This window comes from Dermochelys coriacea, chromosome 1 (assembly GCF_009764565.3).
Source record: "Dermochelys coriacea isolate rDerCor1 chromosome 1, rDerCor1.pri.v4, whole genome shotgun sequence".
In the NCBI taxonomy this organism is placed as follows: domain Eukaryota; kingdom Metazoa; phylum Chordata; order Testudines; family Dermochelyidae; genus Dermochelys; species Dermochelys coriacea.
Window position 1 is genome coordinate 242,183,379 of NC_050068.2, and position 27,615 is coordinate 242,210,993.

The 27,615-nt window shown below is 47.1% G+C and overlaps 2 protein-coding genes across 5 annotated transcripts in view; one reads left to right on the forward strand and one right to left on the reverse strand.

The window, feature by feature from the left end:
• Positions 1–27,615, forward strand: part of CACNA2D4 (calcium voltage-gated channel auxiliary subunit alpha2delta 4) — a 212,421-nt gene that overhangs the window by 144,415 nt on the left and 40,391 nt on the right. The window lies entirely within an intron of this gene.
• On the reverse strand, positions 3,814–23,488 carry LRTM2 (leucine rich repeats and transmembrane domains 2). 2 transcript variants are annotated; one of them, XM_038387732.2, is made up of 5 exons: positions 22,973–23,488; positions 14,452–14,579; positions 12,983–13,151; positions 8,082–8,672; positions 3,814–5,778 (listed from the first exon to the last, which is right to left on the reverse strand). In XM_038387732.2, exons 3-5 carry the CDS (start codon positions 13,047–13,049, stop codon positions 5,324–5,326), a joined length of 1,113 nt encoding a protein of 370 aa, XP_038243660.1. In that variant the 5' UTR covers positions 13,050–13,151; positions 14,452–14,579; positions 22,973–23,488; the 3' UTR covers positions 3,814–5,323. The 2 variants fall into 2 exon arrangements, with proteins under 2 accessions (XP_038243660.1, XP_038243662.1); XM_038387734.2 differs by lacking the exon at positions 22,973–23,488 and adding an exon at positions 21,264–21,521.

Sequence of the window (27,615 nt, forward strand, 5' to 3'; positions counted from 1 at the left end):
CTTATTTCAGCAGCTTACTTTCCAGGATACAGAACCCAACCTCAGCAGGCATTTCTTCCAGGACTACGAATGGGAATTGAATTCTCAGCTTCCAAGTCAAATTTTTCGGACTTGGAAGGTTCCAGAAATAGACCTCTTTTCCACAGTAACCAAGAGGTAATGCAAACACCTTTTCTTAAGGGGGAGGGCTCTCTTTGGGAGATGCCTTCATCATTCCATGGACAAGAAACCTTCTATACTCGTTTCCCCCCATACCACTGATCAACAAAATTAGACGTGACAAAGCCAGAATTATATTAATAGTCCCAACAGGGCCCAGACAGATATGGTATCCTTACCTGATTCACCTAGTGGTCTATCAGGCGATCAGATCCATCCATTCCTCATCTTCTTTCCCAGAACAGCAGCCATACTCTTAATCTCAGCCTGAAGATACTTCACCTCAAAGCCTGGCTCATTGATGGTTCGCGGGACTAGAACTGACCTGCTTTAAAGAGGTACAACTGGTATTGTTGAAGTAGGGAAGAGTCCACGAGACACACTTACCTCCTCAAGTGGAAAAGAGTCAGCCTGTGAGGTGTCCAGAAAGGTGTTCCCCTGCCCTGGACTGGAAGGAATCAGAATTGCTAAAGGATGTAGAACAGATACTATGTTGTTAAATGCTGTTGGAGAGTCTCCTTTTGCTCAGTGGTTCATGCGTTTGGGGAAGCAGGGTTGCTTTTGCCTAGTTCTTTCAGAACCAGGAGTATCTGGCTTCTGTCCCCCACTTTCACCACCAAGATCAGAACGACCACTGTGAGCATTGTAGTGACAACTGTGAAGTCCATAGGTTGCCATGGGTTTGCTACACGAGCGTGTGCAGTGGGATTTGAACTCCTGTGAGATTCCAGACACTTGAGGGGTTTCTTTGGACTAGAAGAGTAACTAATTATATATATGTGTATATATGTATACCACTGCCCTCTGCAGAATGGAATGTAAACTACTCATGTGTGTGTCTTGGGCCCTATAGATCTAACGGCTAATAAAGAATCACCTTTTGCTTGAGTAGCAGAGGTCTGTGTAGCCGGTGTGCAGGAGGATTATGGAGATCTATTTCCATTAATTTCAAAGTAAAAATCATGTTCATCATAGTGACAAATGTGAAGCTATAGGAGCCCACAGATTATTATTTGTCACAGTATGTTTTACTGAATATGTTCCGAATCTATTTGAGCCAAATTCAACCTTGATGTAACTCCATCGGCTTCAGTGTAATTACATGAGGGCTTAATTTGGCCCTTTCTGATTTTAGATAATGAGCTGATAGCCACAACATCTTATCCTTGTTGCTGTTGCCCTGACTGAGCCCCTGCTCTCTCTTTAGCTATATCCCGCCAGTGTTTGCCTGTGTGGGGGGCTGGGTGGGGGAGGTGGTACTAGAGATCTCATTTAAACAGTGAGGTGCATAGGAAAATACATTCTTTATTATTCTTCTGTAACAACAAGCCAGAAATATAATATACCTTTAAAAAGCTTCTGTCTCACGTCAAATAAACCTCTGTTCAACCATTTTAGAAAACCATGTCGCTCTCCCTCAAACCTTAACAGAAGAAAAGAAATTGCCCAAGCCATCTGCTCCCCACCGGCAATGGGCTTGCCTGCACCACACCCAGGAGACGGGTTCCTGCGTGTGCCTGCTTGCCCATGGGGAGCACATTTACAGAGTGTACCCATGTGCACTGAGGAACTGACTGCTCTGCACTGCAGTGCTTGCACAGGAGGGACATATTTGCTGGGGTTTCCAAAGAGAAGCCCATCTTCTAGCTGTGACTGGTGGCAAAGGAGGAGCCCACTTCCCAGATACACCCCAAAGGAGGCCTTTTCCTGAGCACACTACCACGGCTGGGCCAAGCTGTGGGCCAGGCATGTTCTCCTCCATCGAGAGAGCCTATTTTCTAGCTACACTGGAGGACCATGTTCCCCAGATGTGCCTGGTGGCAATGGAGAAGCCCATTCCCAGCTGCACGAGAGGAGCAAGTTTTGCAGATGTGCCAGGTAACCGTTGAAAAGCTTGTTCCTGAGCTGTGGTGTATGTTGAGCCCTTCCCTGGTGGCCCTGTTGCACTGTTCAGCATGAAGGACATCGCCACCCCAGGGTTTCAGTAGCCCGTTGGCCTCCCAAGTATTTGCATTTCATGGGGACCAAGCAGTGTCTACCCCTTACTTTTCTCAACAACCTTCTGTTTTTGCCCCTCATCTTCCTCCTCCTTTCCTGAGTGGGTTTCTAAACCTGGAAGTCCCTGTAGCAGGGCCGAGGTGAACCCAGCCTGCTGTTCGCCAGACCCTTTGCCATACCACGGAGAAAAAAGGAAATGAGTTTCGAGGCCACAATCAAACCCACAACAGAAGAAACAGAAATGTTATCAGCAACAAAGGAAACTTTGTTGGGGAAAGGGGGGCAGGTGGGGATTTTTCTCCTCTCCCCCACCCCTTATCCCACTCCCTACACACATACATACACGCAAACCCCATTTGCTTTGTGCAATTGTTTCATCATTATTTGTTACAAGTAAAATAGAGATCTATAAATATACAGCTCTGACTCAAGTCCCATTTCAAGTATGATTACGGAGTCCAGTATGCTATGGTGATAAGTTCCTGGAGTAGGGAGTCTGGATCCAGCAGGCAGAGTTGAGTCCTGGCTTGCTGGGAATATGGAGCAGCAACAACATGCACCCTGTAAGGAGGAGTCTGTAGCGCATCAGTTCTGCCCTTCAGAGCAGGCTACAGCTGAAGCATAATCAGGTGGGTTGAGAGGAGGGTCCATTCTTCACTCATGGCATTTCCCCTCGCCCTCCCACACACATCACATGGAATGGGTGTGTAAAATATGCCTTTCCCTTTCCCACCTGCACGGCAGCCTCCCTTCCCCTTCATGCAGAACGTTCTCCTCTGTCCCTGCCATCACTAGACAAATGGGAAATAGTTTTACTTCTGTCTGTGGTTATTCCATCTCTTTGGATCTGGTGGCTCTGGACCGGTAGGAGGATTTTGCCACTCCAAGCTGTCAGAGTACTTGGTAGTGTTCCTGTTTGTTGATATGACAGCTGGACTGACATGAAGGGGTTGAGAAGGAAAGTGTGGTGTTTCCACTGAAATCCAGCAGCAGCAGCTAGAGGGAAGGGCTACAGATCATCTGAAGGCATCAGGATACAATAGGAGAGGGAAGGAGTTGATATAACCTGGCTCTGCCCAGCTGCAGTGATTGCTGGACTCTGCACCTGGCTTACCGGAGAAATACCCTGAAAATCTGGGCCAGCTGCCAGATCATTTCAGGATGTCATGGATCACACCAGACACAAACATTGCAGCTGCAAGACCTCTGGTGTCATCTTCCTGTCCCAGGAATACCCACTGTGACGGGTTAGAACAGGTTACCATGGCAATGTGTGCTCTCCCCTGAAGACAGCACTTTATCCCACTTCCAGTGATACAAAATGAGTCCTTGTGTTGGCTTTTGTGTGTGTGTGTGTGTGTGTGTGTGTGAGTTTCAAAAGAGATGAGGCTAATATGAGACTCAGTGGGTTTTAAAATCGGGCCTGGGAAAAGTTAGCCTAGGTGACAGATAAGTGAGCTGTAGCTCACGAAAGCTTATGCTCTAATAAATGTGTTAGTCTCTAAGGTGCCACAAGTACTCCTTTTCTTTTAGTGCATACATGTATCAGTGAGCACATACATGTATATGTTTGCATGTTAGTCAATTTGTGTGTGTGTGTGTGTGTGTGTGTGTGTCCTTATCTTTGTATGCATTAGGGGTGCATGTATGAGTGACTGTGAACATTTCTGTGTCAGTGGGGTATGGGGTGACCATGGCACCCACCTCTTTGAATCCCTCTACTAGTTCCCTCTTCTCTATTGCATCAAGTTCCAGCATTCTGTTCTTACCTTCAAAGGCCCTGCATAAATAACTCTGCCCCTCTCTGCTTAGCACATTGCCTTCCCACCATACACCCCCTCCACTCTGCCAGTGACGCCAGCTGTCACCCGGTTTATCTGCTTCTCCCACAGCCACCTCCAGGCTATTCTCCTTGCTGCCCCTATACATGGAACATACTTTTCCGGCTAGTCAGCAAGTTTCTATTTCAGTGTCTCCTGAGGACCTGCTTCATCTGAGATGTCTATAGGACACTTGCAGACTGAGGCTTCCCATTAGTTACCCACCAGTTGTGTTTATCTTATAAAACGATAAAATAAATACAAAGCCACGCTTCATCTTTTCGTGCTGTACACAAGCCTTCACTGAGTAACATTGGAATCTTAAGGATGTTGCCTCTGTCCTTTCTCTCCTACTCCTCCCTACAACTTTGCACCATCTCTGAGATATCTTTGTAAGCCCCTCAGGACTGGTTACCTGTATTGGGAGGTATTGGAGCACCTTTAGGTGCTCCAGAGTAGGAATGTATTGATACACATAAGTATGCAAGTGAGTAAATGTGTGCATGTGGTTATGTTTGCATGCACATGTGGTGGATTGGCATGTGTGCATTGGGGTATATTTGTGTGTGCATGTGGGTGATCCGTTTGTATGCACATAGCTGTTTATATGTACATATGGGGGATAAATATGTGTGCATGTTGGTGTATGGTGTTTGTCAGGGTGAGAGGGTGGAGTCTGTGTACACAGATCTTAGGGTAGGTGGGTCTTTCCAGCATTCAAAGTGAGAAAGGGAATCTCCCTTCTCTCCCTATTGTAACCATCTAGGACCTTCTATCGTTCCCAATATTCTCTTGGCCAAGTTTTCCTCAGCTGTACAGGAGATGGGGAGTAGTTCACTGTCCTGTAACACCAACGACTCCACCAGTGAGACTTAGACACTTGTTCTGGTGTCTTGGTCAATATACAAGGAACTTCTTCAGCACAGTTGGCTGTTCTTTGTGGTTGCAGAAGGCTCTGCAGTGCTGTGTGGGATGTAGGAGGAAGTGGGGACTGAAGCGGAGAGGAGGTGTCTGGACACCAGGGGCTCCTGGAAGTTGTTGGCTGCCCTTTCTGTGCACATCCAAGGGGGCTCTGTGCAAGGATGAGGCACGGCAAGCACTTGAGGTCTGACTATAGTTTATTGACTTGGGAGGGCGTGTGGGTGAAGGTGTGCCAAAGGGCCTGATGCAGAGGAATGAAATTTAGAACCAGATGTCCTAAACCCAGAAGCATGTTGCACTAATTGGATGAGTGGAGTGATAGCACAGTCTATCCATCTGTCTGGGAAGATGGATCGTGGGAGGACGCAGGCCTCACTGCTTTCAGGTACCCTGCTCACTTCTGCCCTTACCTTCCAAGAAGAGTTTCATGCCACAGAGGAGATTTGCTTTTGTTCTTCATGTTCACCCTCTGTGTCACACATTAGCGGCTGCCTCTTCTTCAGCTCTCGGTGGTATTTGGCCATGAGGGATGCGTAGATACAGCCATAAGCTGCTGCCACCACCATCATGATACACACAATGCCACACACCACTCCAGCTATGATCACAGTGCCAATGGCTCGGCGCACACTAACAGGTCGGTATCTCTGTTTCTGGGGGCACCCCACGCTCGGCTCCACTTCGGGTTCTGGACCTAACTTGGATTTTGAAGGAGTCGGGCTTCCTTTAGTGCATGGTGGGCCAGAATTGTCCAGCACAGTGGAGCCATTCTCATCCTCCAGCTGTGAACAGTAGTTGAACATCTCCATGGGGACCATTCGCATGTCCTTCCCCCGCAGCTCTTTGGGCAGCGTACACGCCAACTGGTCAATCTTCCCTCCTGTCCCAACAGAGAAAAAAGGGGTGATTCACAGCTCAATGTCAAACAGGGCCTGGTTCAGTGTAGTGAGCTATGTCAGTACATTGTTGTGGTTCAGCTTTTAAATACATAGAGCTAGATTCTCAGCTCGTGTAAATCAGTGTAATTTACACTAGCTGAGGATCTGGCCCACAGAAGCCAGGAAATACAAAGGTCTGAATCCCCAAGTGACCATAACTGAGCCTTATCATACCTACGGGTCTATAATCTGGTCTCTCTTGCTTGAGTGCTCAGTGGAGTGTGGGAAAGGATGCAGGGAATCCTTCCATACTCCAAGAGGCAGCCAGAATCCAGCACCTTGTGTTCCCAGAGTGCAAGAGTGAGAAGGGGGTGGGTGGAGTCAGAGCATTACCAGCTGCACTACACATGCCAGAGATGATGGGATGAAGGCACGGCCCTATCCCCATTCACTTTCACGCTGGTAGGGGGTTTACAGACAGTGGCGGGGGAGCAGACACTGCACCCTTTAAAATGGTGTATCAGTGGCTGTCCCTACATTTGCTCATCCATTAACCTTGGAGACATTGTCTGTCTGCCTCAGCACACTGCGGGCAGAATGGTTTCACCAGCTGCCACTGGTTGTGATCTTCCTCCACTGCCCTTTAGGTGGCTAGGGCTTTAGTAGCTACACTCTAGCCTGAGGGGTGCATACTTAGTATTTGGTAATGCTTTATACCTTCCATCTAAGGATATCGAAATGCATTAAAAAATGAATTAACTAATCCTCACAAAGCCCTTTAAGGTATGAAGGTCAGTGTTGTTAGCCCCTTTTTACACTGGGGGAAATCGGGCACAAAAAAGACAAAATAACTTGCCTAAGATGAAACTGCAAGTCAGGGACAGAATTCAAATGAGAATCCAGGTGCTAAAATTCCCAGTCCCATATTCTCACTAGTCGGCACTTCCCTCCATACATTTAGCAATCTATGCTGATGCAGGTGCTTCACTCTGTTTGTGCAATTTCCTTTGAAAGAAAAACCAGAATGCTCTCTGTCTGCTTCTCTTGTTCTGTGGTGTGAGAGTCAAATTCAGAAAACAAGAATAAAAAGTCAAAAAGAAAAAAAGAGGAACCAGTGTGCCTTTTGGTCTGTGCTCACATTGATGCACATGCCAGGGGTGGCCAAACTGTGGCTCATTAAAGTGTGGCTCCTGGAGCCTCCTCTGCATCCCTTCCCCTCCCCCCAGCCCCGCATTCTCCATCTACCAGTCTTGGGAGGGGGAGTTGAGGAGCACTGCCTGGCAATGGGGTAGGGACTTCTGCCCAGTAGGGAGGGGGGTCCCATAGGGCTGAAGTCCTGAGTCCCAGCAGGTGTGCCCTTGTTCTCAAACATCTGAAGATTGTCCTATGCAGCTCGGAGGGTCAGTACATTTGGCCAGCACGGCATATGCCAAACTGAAGCCTCATAATTGCATAGTCATGTAATCTCTTCCCAGTGTGGTTATTTGAGATCAGTAGAGGTAACATGGCCATTGCCATGCTGATAAGTTGAAGCCTACTCCTGTTTCAGAGAGAGCAGGGTCACACCTTTGGTATTGTCACAATATGCAGTGTTTCTCTTAAAGTCCCAGCACCTGGAGTCATGTGATTCTGAGAGAATTTCAGCTTTTATCCCTCAATGTTGCAGAGAAAAGCTTTAAAATGTAAACCCTATAGGTTCCAACATCAGATGGCAAACAAAAAGGTCTCCAAATCTATTTTAAAAAAAAACTCATTTTTTAAAGCCAGTCATGTTTTTGGGGCTTAACTCATGATTTTGGATTGGCAATACTTGTGTGGCAGTACACCACCTTCAAACATCAACATTTCTGATATTTGCTTTACTGGAGGCAAAACTGAAGCTTTACCACAGTCTTGTTTTAAGGTATCCCAGCACAAGGAAGTGGGCTGGAGAACTATTTTTAAGCACGTAAAGCACCTTTTTTTCAAACTCATAATTCTAAAATTTTCAAGCTTTTTAAGCAAGGTCTCCCCTCTCCAAAAAAAATCCACCTCTGGGTTTTGAAGCAAGTATGAAAAATAGCATCTGAAAAGAAGGTTTTAGAATGCAAGCATCTTCTCAGAAATAATTGTAGCTTTACTACATTGTAGCATAGCACAGGATTATAGTACTGGCCTTTTTCTCTTTGGCCAACATCTAGAATTTAGGTCAGCCTGATCTGTCTTTCTTATCTCTTCCTGTCTGTCTTTTCTGTCTACCTTTCTCCTCCACTGCAAAGCTTAGCAGTCAATCCTGTGACTGGATCCCCATCCCCATGGCACCTACCTCGATAAGAGAACCATTCCATCCAATGTTTGAAGTCTCTCAAGTTGCAGTCACATTCCCAGGGGTTATCCCCAACTTGGAGCTGCTGCAGGCTGACTAATGGTTCAAAGGTCACCCTGTCTAGGCTCTGTAGGCGGTTAGACCTGAGGGAGAGCAAACGGAGAGCCGGGAGGTCATCGAAGATTCCTGAGGGTATCTGAGCAAGACCATTGATGGACAGGTCTAGCTGGCGCAGTAGGACCATCTGCTGCAGAAGGTCCTTGTCCAGGGTCCTGATACTGTTGTTCCTCAGCTGTAGTTCGGTGAGGTTCCCTAAGTCACTGAAGATGTTCTGGGGCAGCTGGTCCAAGAAGTTATTGGAAAGGTCCAGCCTCTGTAGGGCAGAGAGATTGGAAAAGACTGGTCCTGGCAGCATGCTTAGCTTGTTGTTGAGGAAGAGGAAGATTCTGGTGTTGGTAGGAATATCTGAGGGGATGGATGAGAGGTCCAAGCCGCTACAGTCCACTTCCAGACTGCCGCTGTTACACTTGCAGGAGGAAGGGCAAGTGAAGAGGGAGTCTGCTGCACACAGGGAGAGCCAATAGGCAAGTACTAGTGGGTGAGAAGTGGAGAGGAGAGAGTGTGTGTGTTAGAACAGTGGTTATCCCTCTTTAAGCCTTCATCCATTTTTAATATAGTTAAGGCTACAGTATGACCACAATGGAATTCTTCCCTGCTCTTCCCTGCAGTATAATGAACTTTCTCCCAGATGTACCCTGACATTGCTATCTAGGCCCCTGGCAGCAAGAGCTTGCTCTCAGCCTTTCTCCCCCTAGTGTTTTTTATGAACTACCATGGAAAGTGAGTAACGTCCCTGCAGTTGCACTAGAAAGATCAGCGTGTCCCAGAGGGCTTTGCTGCCTCATGTGAGGACACTCCACAGAGTTAGACTAGAATGGAGCAGAGCATGATGGGAGACATGGCCTGAGCTAAAGAACGACTCTCTCAAAATAGAGGGGCTGGGGGAAGGGTGTTGGTATATTTTTTAAAAGCCACTTTGCTCAGAAATAAACACCTTAACATTTTTTTCTGATCCACCCAATTCCCTTAGAATATGATGTGTTATGGCTACAGCTGAGCCCTGCCCCATAAACTCTAGGGAAGCTGGGATATAGTGCTGAATTTCATGACCAGATAATGGTTCATGAGGTTTGGTAAGGGCAGAGAAGTCTAGATTTGAGAGAGACTGGGTATAGATCCAAACTTTGTAGCTGGTCATTATCTCTTAGATGAGCCAGACCTAACCCCTGGATCCAAACAACCCCTAACCTTGGGTAAGTTCAGCTCCAAATCCACATTTTGCAGCTTGGGCCCATATCAAGTGGTGATGGGCCTCAGTGTTAATTAACTGAGACTGGTGTCCCAGTAAGGTGTAAAAGTGCCTAACAGGTTCTCTAACCCACTGGATGCTCTGCCTTTGGCAGTGCTGTCCAAATGACTTCTGAAAACCACAAACACAGACCCACCTGCCTTTGCTAACCTGAGAGTCTGGCACACTTCGCAATGCTCCCCAAACCACTTGTTGCCAAGGGAGAACTCAGAAAAAATGCAGGCTTAGCTGATGAAGATGTGAGTGTTGAGAAGGGTGTGGGAGGCTGAGCCTTGACTTGCGGTGTCTCACAGGTTGGGTTTAACCTTGGCTAGGCCAGGTGGGAGAAGGGAAGAGGGCATTGAACATGTCTCTAGGGGCCTGAGTATGAACAAGTTATTCCACAGTGATATCTGCAATCTGTATTGCTGGTCACATTGGTCTGGAGGGGCAACCATTTCAGTCATTTGTGTGGATCTTGTGGATGTGTATGGGCTGTAGCACTTCAACCCCTGTGGGGAACTAGTAGCCTCAAAGTTACCACTTCATCCCTGTGACAACATAGCACCAGCAACAGGAGAACAAACTTTCTACCTCATACTGGCGAAGTGGGGGGTTTGCACCTGTGCTTCAGTACTGAGCTCTCATATTCATTATAATTCCTTTCCTGTAAAGTATCTTCCGAGCAGGAAATCTCTCCATCTCCCTCATGTTTTCATTGGCTGCAAGTAGAGCATCTGACCAAAACTCAGTTAGGTTTATCCCTACTTCATACCCAGTCCTCTCTTCTCTTCATTTTGCCTTGTAGAAGTCAATAACTTTAGATCAGGATAGCCAATAGGTGGATCATGGGCCAAATCCAGGCCACCAGACGCTTTTGAACAAACCCTGAAATCTTTTTATTTACGTATTATCATTATTGTCATTTTCTCTGAAGTCTGGACTTTGACTATACCTTGACCAAGAAATTTGGACCTTGACAAAAAAAAAGTTGACTATCCTGGCTTTAGATTCATTCTGCTGTTCAGTATTAAAGTAGATAAATCTCAGATAGTGTCCTTACAGTCCCACCATGGATTGTCTTTCATGGATTGGAAACCAGAATCTCTTATCCTGTCTGCTTTCCTGCTTCTGTTTGTAGGGACCAACTTCCAGAATGAATTGTTTCTTAGCCCCAAGGAACTCCTGGAAAGTACATCTTGGGAGAGGTAGCTGGTAGAAGCAGATATTTTGGAGAAGCTGGGACTGAAGCAGCTGTGAGCTTCCTCTACTATCATACTCTTACCCCATTCTTTTGGAGTTTATTATGTCCTACAATCCATTTTAGATGTTGATTTGGTTTATATCAATGATGTCCCATTTCCCAGTAAAAGGGCCAAATCCTGTGGTCCTTGCTAAGGTTTTATTCAGTCCTTTTGGAATTCAAATTCCCATTGACTCTAGTGGGAGTTTGCCAGATAGTGGGCTGAGTGAAGACTGACGTAAGGGCTTCAGGATTTGGCTCAGACAGGACAGCTTCTTGAAGCACCAGAGGATGAGACAACAAGGGTGCAGAGAGAATGTCCCAGATTTTCTTTACTTGGGCTGTATCTCATGATTCCTTCAGTCAAGTGAGGTTGTCTGCATCGTCCTAGGAGATACCAGTCAGAGTCCTGCTTGTCCCAGCTCTCCCTAAGGAGGAAAATGGATCACTGGGGCCAAACTGAAGGAAGATTTTTATCCTAAGCCCCCCATGCCTTCCTGTCAAGTAAAGGTTGGGGTCAGTAGTACAGAGACTCTCCCTCAGGTGCCATGAAAGCAGATCCTGTCCTGTGCATTGGCACAGTGGCAGTGCTCTCTGGCTGGATGATATTTAATTCCACTCAGAATATGTCTCTCTCTTGTTGCAGAATGGGACTTGAAAGAACAAGAGTTAGAGAGGGGAAGAGAGAGAGACATGAGTCACTCAAATACCCCTGCCTTTTCCTGGATGCTTGTCAGAAGTACAGGATTAATAATAGATGGACAGCTCTGATGAGATAACACTTAGCCTCTTTGTATAGAGAGAAAGGCCAGAACATCCAGGTAATGCGATACAGGTGATGCTCTATTCAGGGCTTGTCTCTCCAAATACCTACCCTCTCTTGGCCCCTGACTGAGCTGCTCTGGGATTCTGCCGTCAGAGCTGGCCCTGGCTGGCAGAAGCAATGTGTCAGACAGCTGGGTGTGGTTGTGTTCAGGAAATTGATTTACTCCAGGTCTCTGCACTGATGCAGGGTTTGCCAAAAAGAGAGGCTCCTCATTGCCCCCTAGACACCAACACTGTCCATTTTACTAAAATAGCAGTATGGCAGAGGTCTGGTATTGTTTTCCATCCCCTTGAAGGATGCATCTGTTCTGGGTATGGATTGAGATCTGGAAACTCATCTCACGATGAGCGCCCAGCCTCACACTAAGAGAAGCAGGGATGTGGTAGACAAAACATTAAGCTTTCTTTCAGCCAGCATAGTTCAGAGCAGCATTGCAGCAGTAGGAGTGGAATGTACTGTCATCTTAGGGAAAGATGTTGTTACTTTGTGGGGTGTTCAATGACCCTGGTAGGTGGCAGAAAGCTGAGCCAGGAGTATCAGATTAGGTCAGGGCTCAGTAACATGCACAGTAAATAATTTATGTAGCAATCTAGTTGGTGCGGATGGATTACAAAGATGGTCTTCTACAGAGAAGGAAATAATTCCCTCTCTTTCTTACAGTGGCAGCCCTAGTCAGAATTTTAGGTGGGGGACTATAAGCCTGTGTGACTCCCTGTGTTCTCATTAGTGAGGGTCATTTTGTAAAACGGCCTCTCTTTCCTTTACTGTGATTACCAGACTGTTCACTGAAGTACAGACACCCTCCCTCCCTGCAGTCCCACTGCTGCTGCTTCGGAACACTCTCGAGGCATGTGTTCCACACTCTGGGACAACGGAGCAGCTGCCCCAGCGTGGATCCTTCAGTGGGAAGATGGACAAGCTAAAATGTTAATTTACCACCAGTGTGTGGGATGGAAAGTTGGGATGAGGGTCCATTATTCCTCTTTGATTTGTCTACATGTGGCAGGACCCCACTGATAGGATCACTGCTCACTTCTTCTACTAGCCCAGATCTACAACACCTTCTTCCCTAAAGAGCCAGCAGCCCTGCTCCGCAACCCAGGTCCTAGTCAGGATCACAAAGAGAAGGGAGGAGAAATCTGCTCTTTACAAGGTCTGAAGCTGACAAATGTTGTGTGTGGCCCTTGGGCAGTAGCTGTGCTCTAGTGCCTGTCCCTCTGTCTCTCCCCAGCCAGACCCAGTACAATGGCAAATCAGAAACACTTGTTACAGACCCTCCCGCCTTAAACTCATTTTGAGCGTTATAGGCTCTCGCAGCCAGCCTGGCCATTCACTCAGTGCCTTGGGTTCTGGGAACTAGCTCAGACTTCTTGATACTTAGCTACCCCACATCCTTCCCCTGCTGCAATCTGTTTTCTCTCCTGTCTCCTGAGACACAGGGGCACCATACTTAGCACCTGATCTCCCAAATGGTCAGTACTTACAGCAGGTCTGTCGCCACCTCATGGAAAACCTGTTCCTCCACCAGTGGTTAGCGCTCCCAGATAGCATTATGGTCACTGTTTTCTCCAGTCTGGCTTCCCGTCCTCTAGCCAGCCTGCCACACGTTTTCACAGGATGGAGGAGCAATCTGGGCACCCTACCTGTCAGATACTAAAAGGAAAAGCAGAAGCACATGGTTCTCAGTTCTCTAGGGACTGGAGGAGACAGAGACAGGCTCCAGGGTTCTGTTTCCCTCCCCAGTTATGTTTCACCCTTGGGAGTGGGGCTGGCAAACTGTTTTAGAGAATAAGGGTGCAAAGTGAGAGGAAGGATGATGGTTAATTCAGTTTGGAACTCCTTCCCTCTCACCACACACGTGCTGATACCCACTGTGCATCCACTCCCTTTGACATGGATTTGCAGTGGTGTAGGCACTGGAGGTGGTTGCCAAGCTGCCTTTCACCCTTGCAAATGCACCCTTTCTCTTCTTTCTCTTTGGCGGTAAAACAGATGTGACGTCTCCAGCGGGGATGTATATAAACACAGCTCATCAGCTTGGGGATTTCAGACTGCAGCAGATGCAGGAGCCAAAGAGCAAGTGAGCAGACTAGGAGCCTCATAGCAGAAGGGAGGACTAGGAATTGGGGGGGAGGGGAGGAATTACATCTCAATTAGAAGAAGAGAAATGCTCTTCCTAATCAGAAACCCACAGACCATAAACTCTCCTTTGACAATAAGTGACTATGACAACAGGTCTCCCCATCCTCTCCCTTCCCTCTGAATAAAGACAAGCAGAAAAAGGAAGATGGAAGCTCTGCAGACCCTTCTTTTCCTCTGCCTATTCTTTCAAGTATCAGCAAGGGGATATTTTCCAACACTCACACCAGGGGTTAGTTGGGCAAATTCCCACCGATGTACAGGAGACTCGCATGGCTGAACATCTCCCCCCTCCACCTCCCTCCGGAGGGCTCTGGCGATGCCCCTCGCCTTTATTTTTAGATGTGCACAATGCACTCATCTGGGCATTTTCTCCCAGCACACGTGCCTCAATTCCACTTGCCTATACCTCCCAGTGACTGATTTATTTTCAAGGGCAAGCAAAACACCAGGAGATATTTTAATTATTGTCTCAGGAAGAGGGGTGAGCAAATTTAGTGCCTGGGCTGGTACATCTTGCGAGGCTGTTGTAGATAATCATATCAAAATGCCAATGCACAAGATGCATTAACAGCAACAATGCCAAAAAGACTCCCCACCCCACCCCACAACTGAGCTGCACTATCTTGCCTACAGTCTGTAGCTGAAGGAAAAGCTGAAAAATAGCTGCCCCCATTCCATATGTTTGCTTGCTGGGTTTAGAGAGGTGCTTTCACACTATCTGTAGCCATGGCTTGTCTTAAATGCAGCCTCGGAAATCCTTCGGTCTGTCTCGCTTTCTCAGTGGGAACAGTGAAAAGCCAGGAGCACTTACCTGGAGGGGCTTTGCCAGCAGCTGCTTCCACCCGACTCCCTGGACACTGTCCAATTGCAGTCTCTTCTCTCTCCCTCCTTGACTTCAACTCCCAGCCAACAGGCTTTCTCTGTGTCCTATTTAAATCCCTACACCACAGGAACAAATGGCAGAGTTAAGCTGACAGCCACAGAGACTTATGCGGCTGCTGGATAGCTGGTGTTGATCAGTTTCAAATCCTGTGGTTGAGTGTTCCTGTTCTCCCTTAGGCAGCAGGGGATGCTTGCCACTGCCACTCTCTCTCTCTCTCTCTCTCTCTTTCTCTTTCCCCTTCTCTCCATCTAACTTTTCCTGTGTTGTAGAGCGCTCGGATCCTAGCCTGTTGGTTTTTACAACACCCATCTGTATCACCTGGCTCAGCTCCAACCAAGGGTGCTAAGCTTTAAAAATCTTCCTGGGTGCTTCCTGAGCCCCTCCCATCAATTCCTTAGGTGGCGTTTTCACCCCACACAATCTCCCCTGCAATCATTCCTCTCCATCCTAATGCCCAGTGTATTGTGAGGGCTCCGAGCAATGTTGGCAGCACCTGAGCACTAGGACAGTGATGGAGTTGGTGTCTCTGGCCCTATTTCCCTCTGCTCTGGCATGGAGAATCCAGTTCAGGTGTTAAATTCTGGTACATCGCAGGCTCCTCTTCCAATGATACATATTACAAGGCTCAAGCACACCACGTGGGGTGGGAGGAGGAGATGTGTAGAAATGAGCCTTTTCCCTGTGTATAGAATTTATTGTAGTGTCTAGTGATTAACACCTGTTCAGCCTTTAATTTTTCTCTCTTGTACTGCAACATGCGCAAGAATGACTGTGCCTATATGCACATATGACTATGTAAAGACATATGCCACACTTGTCCCTGCATGAGGATGTGATGTAAACATGCACCATGAGCCTGCATGTAAACATACCTAAATACACTCGCATGCTACTTATGTAAGTACGTGCGTTTGTGCACATACGCCCATTCATGGGTATGTGACATAAACAGGCGGGTGCATACACAGACAGAAACCTGCATTTTGTGCACAACACCCACAAATAAACTCTCGCACACAGCCATCTACAGTCCCGTATATGTGTGTAGACACATGCACACACTTGTGCATGATTATAAGTATAGCCTACAGAGGCACAAGCACACACATACATGTATGTGCATGTACACATACTCCTGAATGCCATGTGACCCATATGCATACACACCAATGTCTTGTGCAAACTTGTACACATTGCTGCATTCTGGCGCCCAACATATGCCTTCATGGTACTCTGTCTCATACAAGCGGCAAGCAACCACCAGCAGCTCGGCCAGTAACCAGGCATCAGCCAGTCATGAGTAGCCCAGCTAATTCCCATCCACCTGGGGTTAGAGGAGCCACTACGGCAGCCTGAGATTCCACTCCACAAGGGAAATCCTCAAATGGCTGGATCTGCCAACTTTTAGGCTGCTTTGCATCATGGGATCAAACCCCTACTGCTCCAGAGACCTGGAGTCACTGTATCTTGTGGGCCTACTGGATTCCCTCTGGTTCCTGGGACACTGTGTCTAATGTGTCCACTGGGTGTCTTGTGGTCTTTAGGACACTGTATTCTGAGCCCAAGGGAAGCCCTGTGATCATGACGACACTGTGTCCAATGCATTCTTCCATGTACTTGAAATTCATCACTTTCCAAATTCAGTGGCAGTGCCCCCGACAGCAGGTGGACCAAGGGATATGCTTTCTCTTTGTGCCCTTTGACAGAGCAGACCAAGGGGCAAAATGTTCGGTTTCAGCTCAGGAGCACAGAGCGAGTTAGTCTCTCACCGGCCTCACATTACAATTTCCCAAAATGCACTGAGCTGAAGCCCCACTCTGACTTTCGGCCTACCGTGTGGGCTCCCTGTGGAGTGCCTTCCCATCCTGATTAGCTCCCTTGGGGACCTGAAAAGCTATAGAGTTGTTAGACAACCCAAAAGTGATAGAACATTTCACTTTAATTGCTCCTGTGATTGTTGTCAGGCATGCTGGTGTATAAAAGCTACAGCAGGAGCTACCGCTGCCCCTCCCCTCCCCTCTCCTCTTCCAGTTCTGCCTCTGGTGACTGGCACCATATCACTTAAAATGTGATTGAGCTGAATCAAGACTTTCCAGGACTAGGGTCCCAAAGAGCATATTGTGAGGGTGAGGAAAATTTCTGTGGGCCCTGCCTCTGCATGTTGTTTCAGCAATTCTATAATATCTTCTATCCAAGGCTCTCCACGTGCTTTACAAATGTTCATAACTATTGCTATTTATCATGGAGTTAATCAATTAAGGGCATGGTTTTCTGAAATACTTGCAGCTTCTATTGACTTTCCAATTGGAGTGGTGGGTGTTCAGCATGTCTGAAAATCAGACCTGAGCTCTACTATAAGAGTACCAGCGATAGATAGATGAATAGCATTATCTCTATTTCACAGACAGGGATACTGAGTCACCAGGTGATCAAGTAGTTTAAAGTGTCACAGAAATCAGATGGAGTCAGAAGTACAGCCCAGGAATCCTTTGCTTTAACCAGTAGTGTCAGTCCTTTCCTGTAACCCTTAGGTCACAGATCCAACATCAGCCCCTTCCAACAGCCTGTATCTCTGCGGGCACGGGTGACGTCTGTTAGGGAAGTGTAGGTAACAGAGACTACAACAGATGCCAGCAATAAATTACAGGAAGTGCGCACGCACACACATACACATAGCCGCTGATGAGTGATAAGAAAGTCCATCTCCAGGGCTAAATTGCTTTAGCCTTTATCTGGAATCCAGCAGGGTTAGGGAATGAATGGAAGATGCTTTAAGCAGATTATCTTTTTTTCCTCCTCCCTCCATGAGGGAGGCTGTTGTTGCTAAGATTCTTGTTTCACTGCAGTCTGAGACCCACCCAAAGGAGAGGGGGTGATGGCACCCCCATGTACAGTGATTAGATCATACAGTGTTATTTCTACACAACCTCAGTCATCCCTAGAGGGCAAGAGTCTGGACACCAGGACTGGGGGGGAGGCAGACACCATGTGGGCTGATTAAAGCCATTTGAAAAACATGTTCAACAACTGGCTGATGAATCCTAAGTGGGTCCATTTGTCCCTGAGCAGCACCTGGGGTGGGAAGGTGACATGAGTGTGAAACCATCTGTGCCAGCCCAAGAGAACTGGGTAAAGGCTGCAAAAAAAATTGACCACGAGTATTCATATTTTTAAGCTTATTTGTTCCTGCCATGGCCACTCCCTTTTTATTATTTATTTATGTGTATTACAATAGCACTCCAACGTCCCAGCCAAGATCAGAGTCCCACTGTGCTAGGCACTGTACAGACACATAGTACAAGACAGTCCCCATCCCAAAGAGGTTACAATCTAGATATCCTGGGGCTTGTTTTCTGTGAACTTTCATTGTTTTAACACACATGCACACAAAAATTGGGTGATAAATTCTCATGCTCAAATACTCCTGGAAAGCAGATTATACGATCACACCAGAAACCTGATTATGGGAGATATTCATCCAATAAGGGAAGTAAAACAACACCAGGTAGTTTGTATTGATCCATCACAACTAAGCCGCCCATAGCCGTCCAATAGCAAAATTTATGAAAAATCCTATTGAATAATCTCAGGAAAATCATGATACAATTGCAGACATTTGGCAAACAGAAAAAAGGTGGAATCTATCAGATCAGTTATGTGTTATGAATTAAACACTCTTTCCTATTCCCAAGTATGTGTATGCTGATGTCAGAAACTACCTGTGAATTCCCAACACCTAGGCTCAGATGAAGCATAAACGTGATTATTGGCTCAGTGAAGTATGGCATCAGGGAATGAGAATTAATATTTGGCATTTCTGTAGCACTTGACATCCAAGGCTCTTCCAGTGTTTTACAAACATTCATGAATTTAGCCTCACAGCATCGCCAGGAAACAGGACACTGCCATCCCTAGTTTACAGATGGGGAAACTAAGCACAAATAAGTTGAGGCCTAAATTTCCGAACATGGTCACAAATTTTAGATGCCTTAAGTTTGGGCTGTCCAGCTTGGGACATCTGATTTTCAGAGGTGCTGAGCACCTGCAGCTCCCATTGAAGTCATTTAGAGTTAAGAGTGACACTTTGGCCATTGAAAACGTGATGCACCCTCAAGGTAGCAGACACCTTTGAAAACGTAGGGCTAAGTGACTTGCCCAGGGTCTCCCAGGGAGCCTGCAGCAGAGCCAGGGCTAGAATGGAGAGCTCCTGATTCTCAGACCTGTCCTTTTACCAGAAAGCATTATTTTTATCACCGCCCTCAAAAAAATGAAAACAAAACCTGGCTCCCAGCATCTGAGTGTCAGACACTGGAGAAGCTGGGGAGGGTAGAGATTTTAAAATTCAAGGAGCCTGAAGAAGAAGCACAGAGCAACTGGAGAAGGGGAAGATGTAGAGTGGCTGAAGAGAAGTAGGGATGCATGGTGCAGCTTAAGGAAGCAGGTCCAGAGTAGTGAGGTGGGGAGATTGGGGGATGTTCAACTCTGGAGTGACACAAGAGGCCCAGAGTAGCACAGCAGTGGCATATGGAGGTGGCCCAGAGCAGCAACAAACGGAGAGGAAGGGGGCAGGGAGCAATCCAACCGTGTATCCACCAGCATTTGCTCAGGGTAAGGTTGAATACTACAGATCACATGTATATTTCCTGTAGTGAGAGGGAGGAAGCTGAGAAGGGGAGTGGAAGAGAGGCTCAGGGGGGAGACACATAAGCAGGTTACCTGGCTTCCTTCTCTTCTGTGCTGAGTGCAGAGGAGCATTATGGCTCTCCTCCCTCAGAGGAAAATTAATAACAAAAGTGCTGCAGGCAGGGGGATTCCATCTGAGGCTGGAGATACTATTTTCTGATCCAAACATGTTGCATGTGGGTAGCAGCTTGTCAGCGGGCCTGCCAATTCTAATCCAAATCCTGATTTCTCTCTCTGTCTCTCTCTCTCTCTCTCTCAGTTGTGGAGGGAAGAGCCTTCTCTACCACAGCTTTAATTTCCTACAGGGGTTAATCCCATGGTCAGCAGTGGCTCAGGCCTTTAATCCTCCCGTTCAGGCTCGTGACAGAAGGATTGCATCCACTCTGAGCTCAGCAGGCATGATGGAGACAGAGGATTGCTCCCTCTCCCCTCCCCGCACCCTGGCCATGCCCCTTAATCTGCTGGAGTTTAAAATGCTCCTCCCTAACTCTTGTAAAGTGCCCCCTCCTCTCCGCAAGGTTAGGTCAGTGTCACATGCCTCCACTGTTGGAGGAGGGGATGTTGCTTGAGAATCCAGGCTCTGATGCGTTCACCTCTCACAGAGAATGGCATTTTCCACATTCTCATTTGGCTGGCACTCAAGGATTCAGGGCCTAGAAAGAGAGTGGTCCCCTCCGCAGTGACATGCCGGGAACCTAGGGGTAGGGAATGGCCATACACCTATGACAAGAAAATCCTCAGTTGCAGCCTTAAGACCCCCTTGTGCATCTGCCAAAGGGTCCACTTTCATGCAGGTTCCTCACTTGCGGCATCCAGATTTCAAAATGCTGGCCTTAGTCTCAAGGTTAGAACGCAGGTGCTCTTGGTTCACTGCCCTGTGCTCAGAGCATTAGGTCTCCAATGGGAGCAGACAGCCTCTCCAAGAGTGGGGACAGTGAGATTCAAGCCAAGAGCCCCCTGACAACCTGCCACTAAACCTAGCTCATCACCCCAGTAGTCCAGCCCCACTTCTAGAGGGCACCACATGGGGAAGGAGTTCCCCAAACCTGTCAGTGGGATGAAACAGAGTGGGCTGGGCTGAACAATCTCACCCCTGCACCTAGTGTATGGCTCCATTGGCCCCCTTCTCCCCTCCCACTAGAGAGAGAACAGCCTTTGTGTGCAACCAACTAACCCTGCTCATCCTGTCATCCCTGGGCTACAGGGCTGAAGGTTGGGGGTTAAATCCCAGCAGTGATTTATGATGGGGGTGGGAGGGTTACTACATTTGTACATCAGATTTTTTTTCTTTTCTCCTTGTAAAAAAAAAATCTAAGAACTTAGAGGTTTTTAAAACGATGTTATTTGGGATGCAAAGTCAAGCACTGCACAGTTAGGAAATGCCAAAGTTAAGGTTGCAGGCAGTGTAGTTGTAGTCATGTGGGTCACAGAATATTAGAGAGACAAGGTGGGTGAGCTAATGTTGATTTTTGGACTGTGAAAGAGACATGGTTATCCAGCAATTCACTGGGGACTGGAATAGGGGTCAGACCAGGACTTAAGCACCCTGATCAGCCTCTTGTAAGAAAACATGGCATATGGAGGCAAGGAATTGGTTCTTTTTGAATCAGTAACAGGTAAATATGGAGAATCTTTCTAGTCCTCATTTCTACCCCAAAACCCCACTCTTACATACATGAACTCCCTTTATGATATTCCAGTCCTGAGCCTCTCCCCTGACTATCCTGGGGCTGTTTCCCGAATCTCCCAGCCCTTGCATTATCACAGCCCTCTCTCCCCCCATTACCAATCCTGCCCCCTGAACCTCCCACTACCACAATTTTCCGGTCCTGCAAAGCCCAGCAAATACATAACAGTCATCCTAAAAGAACATTTGAAAAGCAAGACAAAGGGCTGAAAGCCTGAGCGGCTCATTAAGATATCAGAGCTGCTAATTCACCCCACTAGCAAGCAGCAGTCACAGCTGTGGGAAGCAGAAGCATCACCGCAGTCTGTGGTGTGGAAAATTATTAGGGCTTTTTCCCCCTCCCCCAAAAACGCCTTTTCCCAGGATTTACCTTTTAACTGCCTCAGGTGAATGATGTTCAGTTACGGAGCTTGCACAATGGCAGACCGGGAGACAGCTCCCTCAGGCCCTTCATTCATTTGGAATAATTCACTGGCACACGATGCTCACCCACCGCAGTCACAGGAAAACCCAGTCCCCCAAAATGGACCCTAGTGATAAAACCCCAGAGAAAAGTGCTCTGAGATTCTGAAGAGACCTCGGGGGAGAAAAATGTCCCTTGTCTTGTGACAAATCTATATGTCCCTTCAAAGGTGACCACATCATTAAGTGCCCTCTTCCTGTGAGTTGCTTGTGTAACAGCATTCTGGATGATAGCTGCACCAGCTCATATCAAAATGGGCCCCTCTTAATTTTTCCTCCAGATCCTTAAGTGGCAAGAACAGTCCCAGCCAGCAGAGCAATGTTATTTACACCTAACTATAACATTAAAATTAGAGGTGGATCTGAATCAGAACATTTGAATATCCGAAACTGTGGTACGGCTTGGATCCAGATCCTGATCTCATTACTGGGGCATCTCTCTGTAATGAACTGAAATGGTGCCCCCCAGGTCCAAGTATCCCCAAACCAGGAGGACATTTAGCTCCATCTCCAGGGGTGGGTCTGATCTTTTCTCTCTCAAATTAAAATAAGCTGCAGTGCCAGTGCCAGGCTGGCTATGAAATGTAAGCATTGTGGCAGAGTGCTGTGTAACATACATGGGTGCACATGTCTCCTTCTATACACGCACACACACACGCACACACACAATCCACCTCTTGAGGCAGGATTAAGAAGAAGTTTCACATTCAGCTCTCTCAAGCCCTCCTTCATCTGCCCCCCTTGGTCCCAGGCAGATCCACCCAAAGGAATGAGACTGAAAAAGGCTGCAAATCTCTCTCCACCCTGCAGCATGATACCCTCATACAGGTTCACAAATATCTGGGCTCATCCTCTGGGGACTCTTAAGAGAATTCTGGCTCTATTTTTGGCTCTTGTGACATAACTTCCTTGAGTACATGCCTTGTGACAGGGTTTTCCTGAGTACTTTGTGGGTAAAAGACTCAGAAATAAAAACAAACCTAAGAGAAAGTGCCCTATCTCATAAGGCTTGTTTACTGAAGCCTGAACTTCATATGGACCAGTCCTTAGACAATACCTCCATCAGCTTCCTATCCTCATTCATGTTTGCATTTTATACAGTCCCTTCGAAGGCAGCTCAGCCCAGAAACATTCCCTGAAACCTCCATAGGCAAGATCAGTGGCACCCCCAGTTTCAGACCCATTCCTTATTGTTCTGGATAGGAAGACAATATTTTCTGGTGCTTATCTAGTACATATTGGTCCTAGCACCAAGTACTTAGGATCAGCGCTGTACTCAGATTTGAGCTGCTCATGCTGTAGACAAAGATTTCTGTGCCATTCCTGGCTGACAGGAGTTACTTCCAGTCCCCCAACAACTGAACTGAATTAAAACCGGTACCATCCATCCCTGGAGCAGAATCTGCAGTTCTGTCTGGTCAGTAAAACGGCTGCCCTATGGCTGGACATTGCTAGGTTGTCTCAGCAGTACCTTGTGACAGGCAGTTCTGTCACTGCCGGTGACCCCCTCCCTGTGGCAGCAAGTGCTCTGTGGACAGAAGATGGCAGTGAGCAAAAGCCCACTGCAAAATTTCAAATAGCTGGGCACAAATATATAACAGAGACACCTCTACTTACTGTTCTCTGCCTAGAACAGAGCCTCTTGCACGTTCTCCAGGTCCTTTGATAAACCCCGACGAGTTCCAAAGCAAATCCAGTGGACGCGATCAACAGCCAGGCGAGCGCTCAGTGGACTCTAGTGAGCATCCGCCCCCTACTCCCTGCAGGGTGCCAAGATGCTAGCAGTGCCCAAAGTGGAGAGAGGAAGGGTTAGAGGACAGCATGTAAAAGAGATTGTAATCCTCTATAAATAATAAATAGGGGGAGAAAGGGAATGAGAGCGAAAGGGGGAGGGAGAGCCGGCACGCTGTGGAATGACAGCTGGGGGTACATCTGTGAAGACAGCAGTGCGTGCACACCCACAGACAAGTGCATGCACACGCTGTGTAAAGGAATCAGCCAGCCAAGTGGGCAGAATCCACTCTGAAATGCCCAAATGTGCAGACAGGAGACTGGAAGGGTTTAATTCCTCTCAACTCAGCCTCAAGAAAGAACAACTGTTTTTGTTGCCTGCCCGGCTCTCCCCCTGTCTGGTGAATGGAATACATGGGCTTGGGAGGCAGGGGGGGAGAACTCCCTTCAGCCCCTGTTAAAGCAGGCTGAAGTCATCCGGACCAGGTTACTGGGAGGAACCCATGCGCTGAGCTGCCTCCTCCCCTTTCCCCTATCATAATAAAACCACAGTGAAAGGAGAGGTGAAGGGGCCAAGCCTTTGTGTCTGCTAGTTTCTAAACGGAGATTAAGACAGCATGGAGTCGTGAAAGGGGCAGTGTGGAGAAAGCCTGGGGACTGGTCACAAAACAAGCATCCCCATGGGAAGTCCAGAGGGCGGGGAAGGGGCAGGAGGCAGCACCTTAAGATAGACCCTTACAATGGGCTGGATAAAGGGTAGTCAGCCGCAGCAGTTGTGTTGAGCAGCTTGAAAGCAGCAGGGAGTACTGGGCTATTGTAAAGCTTGAGTAGGAGAGGAATATGCATGTTCTGGCATTAGCTTCCCTAGGAGCATGCAGAAGAAAAATAGAAAAACTTGAGGACCAGGGTTGTGGGGAGATGACTGGTCTAGAAAGCAGCCTGGATTTTCACAAGACTCCATTCTGGTTTGGGAGTGCAGAGGGAAGAGCTTGGTCATCAGCTTGTGCATCCCAGGCCAACCCTTGCCCTCAGTTACACCACTGTAATGCCACCGTGACTCCACTGAACTCAGCAGAGTTACTCGGCCTTTACAGGGGTGTGACTGAGACCAGAATCCGTCCTATTGGCTCTGTGAGTCTTTCCAGTGCATCCTGGCCATTGGCCCATAAACCTTCCCTTTCTTAATCAAAAACTTCTTTCTCTTGCCTTTGTCTTGTCCTTTATTTCTAGTCTGGGTGTCCTAGCCACAGCAGGTAAATCCTGTGAAAAATCACTCTTTTTCACCTTACCTGCTTTAACAGCCCTGTCTCCAATCTCCAATTCCTTTGGCAGGCTGCCAACACTTGCTTTAGGTGTTTGTTTGTTTTTTTACTATTACTGTATTATATTATTATTATATTATTATTATTATTATTATTAGCTTGTCCTGAAGTTATTTTTTAAGCAAAATGTTTCTTGGCTCTTTGGTCATTCACTTAGAGAAAAGGGCCAAATTCATCCCTGGAGAAGCTCCATTGGCTCATGCTAGCTAAGGAAGAGAAGTGGATAAATCGTTCAATGACAAGACAGAGGGAATGAAAATAATGTTTTTATTTAAACGGCAAGCCAGCTGCTATAGCAGCAAAAGCTTTTGAATGGTAAGGTACATCTAGATAAGCCGTCTACCAGCTGTAATCTTATCGCTTTTTGTTATGAGGTAGACAAAGAATGAAATCTTGAGGAAAGCTCCTTATGAGAAAGGCATATGGATAATCAAAGAAACAACCCAAGAAAATGCAGACAGAGAGACAGATGTGGATGAGTTAATGACAACAGACGTGGTGAATGGAGGAATGAACAGGTGGAGGGGAATAGTATAAATAACACGCTGAGCAGTGGCATGTGGTTTCTCAGAGATGCAGTTGCAATAGTGCTGCAGGGGCATGATCAATTTGCAGTGACTAGAGGATACCTGCTGGTGGGAAGCTATGCATGAACTTGGGATGTCTGAATAGCGCATCAGTATCGGACTATTCAACATATATTATATTGTCTCCCTTCACATACTTTATTCTACCGCAGGAGAACTACAGTTGCTCAAGTTATTAGCATGTCAGTAGAAATAATACCATTATCCATGGTCACCTCTAGGACTTTATGGTTGTTGCTATGCTGTTCTCCACAGCCACCCTGAATTTCATAGCAGAGTAGAACTCCGATCTTGTGCTGGAGCAAAGAAGGATCTCAGGTAGCTATTAGCTATTCTTTGGCACATGCAGCAACTTTTTATCACCAGTTTTTCCTTCCTCTCATCTAAGCTTCTGACTCATTGTCTCCTGAATCTGTGTCTCCTGCCTTCCTCCTTCCTCCCACCCCCTTCCAAAGCATGGCCAGCCTGCAGGACAGCCAGGCCCCTACTGCTTACTGCCCCTTACACTATATCTACGTACTAGCACTAGCTCAATGGTAGTGTAGCTAGGATAGTATGAACAGCGGTGGCATGGGCTTAGCCACCCTGAATATGAATCCCTGGAGTTCAGGCAGGTTTGGATGCAGTACAGTTAGCCCGTGCTGTCACTACCATGGATACACTATTGTTTGAGTATGCTAGCTTGATGTGAGCTAGCGCAAGTATGTCTACATGAGCTGGGAATCACACCCAAGTATAGACATAGCCTGAGAGGCTGTCCCCTGTCTCTTCTTTCTCAACCCCCCAGGCTCAACATGAATGCAGAGAAGGCTAATGTAGTCCCCACTGAGCACCACTATCATTCCCCACATAGGCAAGGACAGTGGACAAGACACAAGAAGGGGACAGGTTTTCCTACTCCTGTTCCCCTGAGTGGAGACCAGCCAGAGAGAGACAGACCACAGTGCAAGTTAAAGTAGACCCTACATTGCTTGAAATTACACCTTCTTACATCTTCTGGCTGCAGGACTGCATGGAAAGGAAAGTGGGTGTGAGCCCCATGGGGTCGGAGGGGATGGCTGCTGGGTCACATCATCAGGATATCACTACAAGGAAAGAGGACTAACTGTTGGACTACACGGAAAGTAGAGGGCTAACTGCCAAGCTACATACAAAGGAGAGGAGTGGCTTCACACAATGACAAGGGCCACATGCAAAGGAGAAAGATAGCTGACAGACTGCCCAGAAAGGAGAGACATGGCTGCAGGCTACGAGGAAAGGAGAGGGCTAGCTACTGGGTAGCCCAGGAAGGACAGAGATGATGGATTTCTCTTTCTTTTGGTTGCCACAAAGCACCAGTGCAAACCTAGGAGCCCTATTCCCCCTCATGACACAAGTAATTCTGCAGTGGAAGTTACTTGCACCCTACAGACTGAGGAGGAAAAGGTTCATGGCCAAGGTTTTCATTTCCTTTGAACGACATTTCAGGACTTAGGTCACTCTTGGCGAAACATGAGCTTCTCAATAACTCCCTGTGTTCCAAGGTTAGTTGTCCTGGTACCAACTCCTCCTCAGTCTTGTAAAATCTGCATGTTCTTGGTAATGTTCACTCCCGTTGATGTGATCGGCTCTGAAAGGAGGAATGACTCTTGCTTGAAATGGTTTTAAAGGATAACAAGGAATTTATTCAAAGTTATGTACAAAATCAGTCCATCTTCTAGATGGACTCAACAACAAATAACAACAACATCATTTACACTCTATCATACTCCAACACAGATAGGCCACTGAGCCCAATTCATCGCTGGGGTAACCCAGCTGAAGTCAATAGAACTACACCAGAGCTGAACTCAGCCCTGTTCTCTTCTTTTCTTATATTCAGAGACTTAGATCCAGATGAATCTTAAATGAATCTTTTGTCTTGTCAGGTTGTGTATTCTGGGGTTTAGGCAGCTGTAGAAAATAATTCCTTTCCCCATTTCACAGCAGTCAGATTCATTCTATAATAGGGAGCTCTGGATAAAAACTTTCCAGTGAAGTAAGATGTACCAGCAGTAAGGATGTGACAGGAAGGACACTGACACTAGGGCATTACAAGCAGAGATGGTGTACCATGGCCATGATGCCAGCTGCCAGGTTCTTTTCTGCACATAGTATGACAATACCTATTGCACTCTGGTTTTTATTACTTCCCAGCTGAATTACAACATCAGATCAAAGAGTTAACTTAAAAGCAGCCACACAAAGTTGCACGATATAGACTTAAAGAACTCACCAGGCCTGATTCTCTTCTCACTTACACTGGTGTAAATCTGGAGGGGATCAGGCCCTCTATCTCTCCCTCTCCCACTTTCCTCTATGCCTCTCTTTATTCTTTTTTTTTAAATCATATTTTAAGATCCTTCTTGAGGCTGGATTTCTTGCAGGCCCCTTTGATTTGGCTGGTTGATTCTGTGGGTTGATACTTGCCCCTGTTAATCTTTGTTACTGCATTTGTGTATACACTGGGGGCATTCCTATGTCCTACAGAGAGACACTGCACACTTCTTGCTTCTACAGAGGGCATGACACTGGGGGTGTGACAGTGCATGGAAGGGGTTGAGGCACAAAATCAGGGCAAGACTGATTAAAGAATACCCTT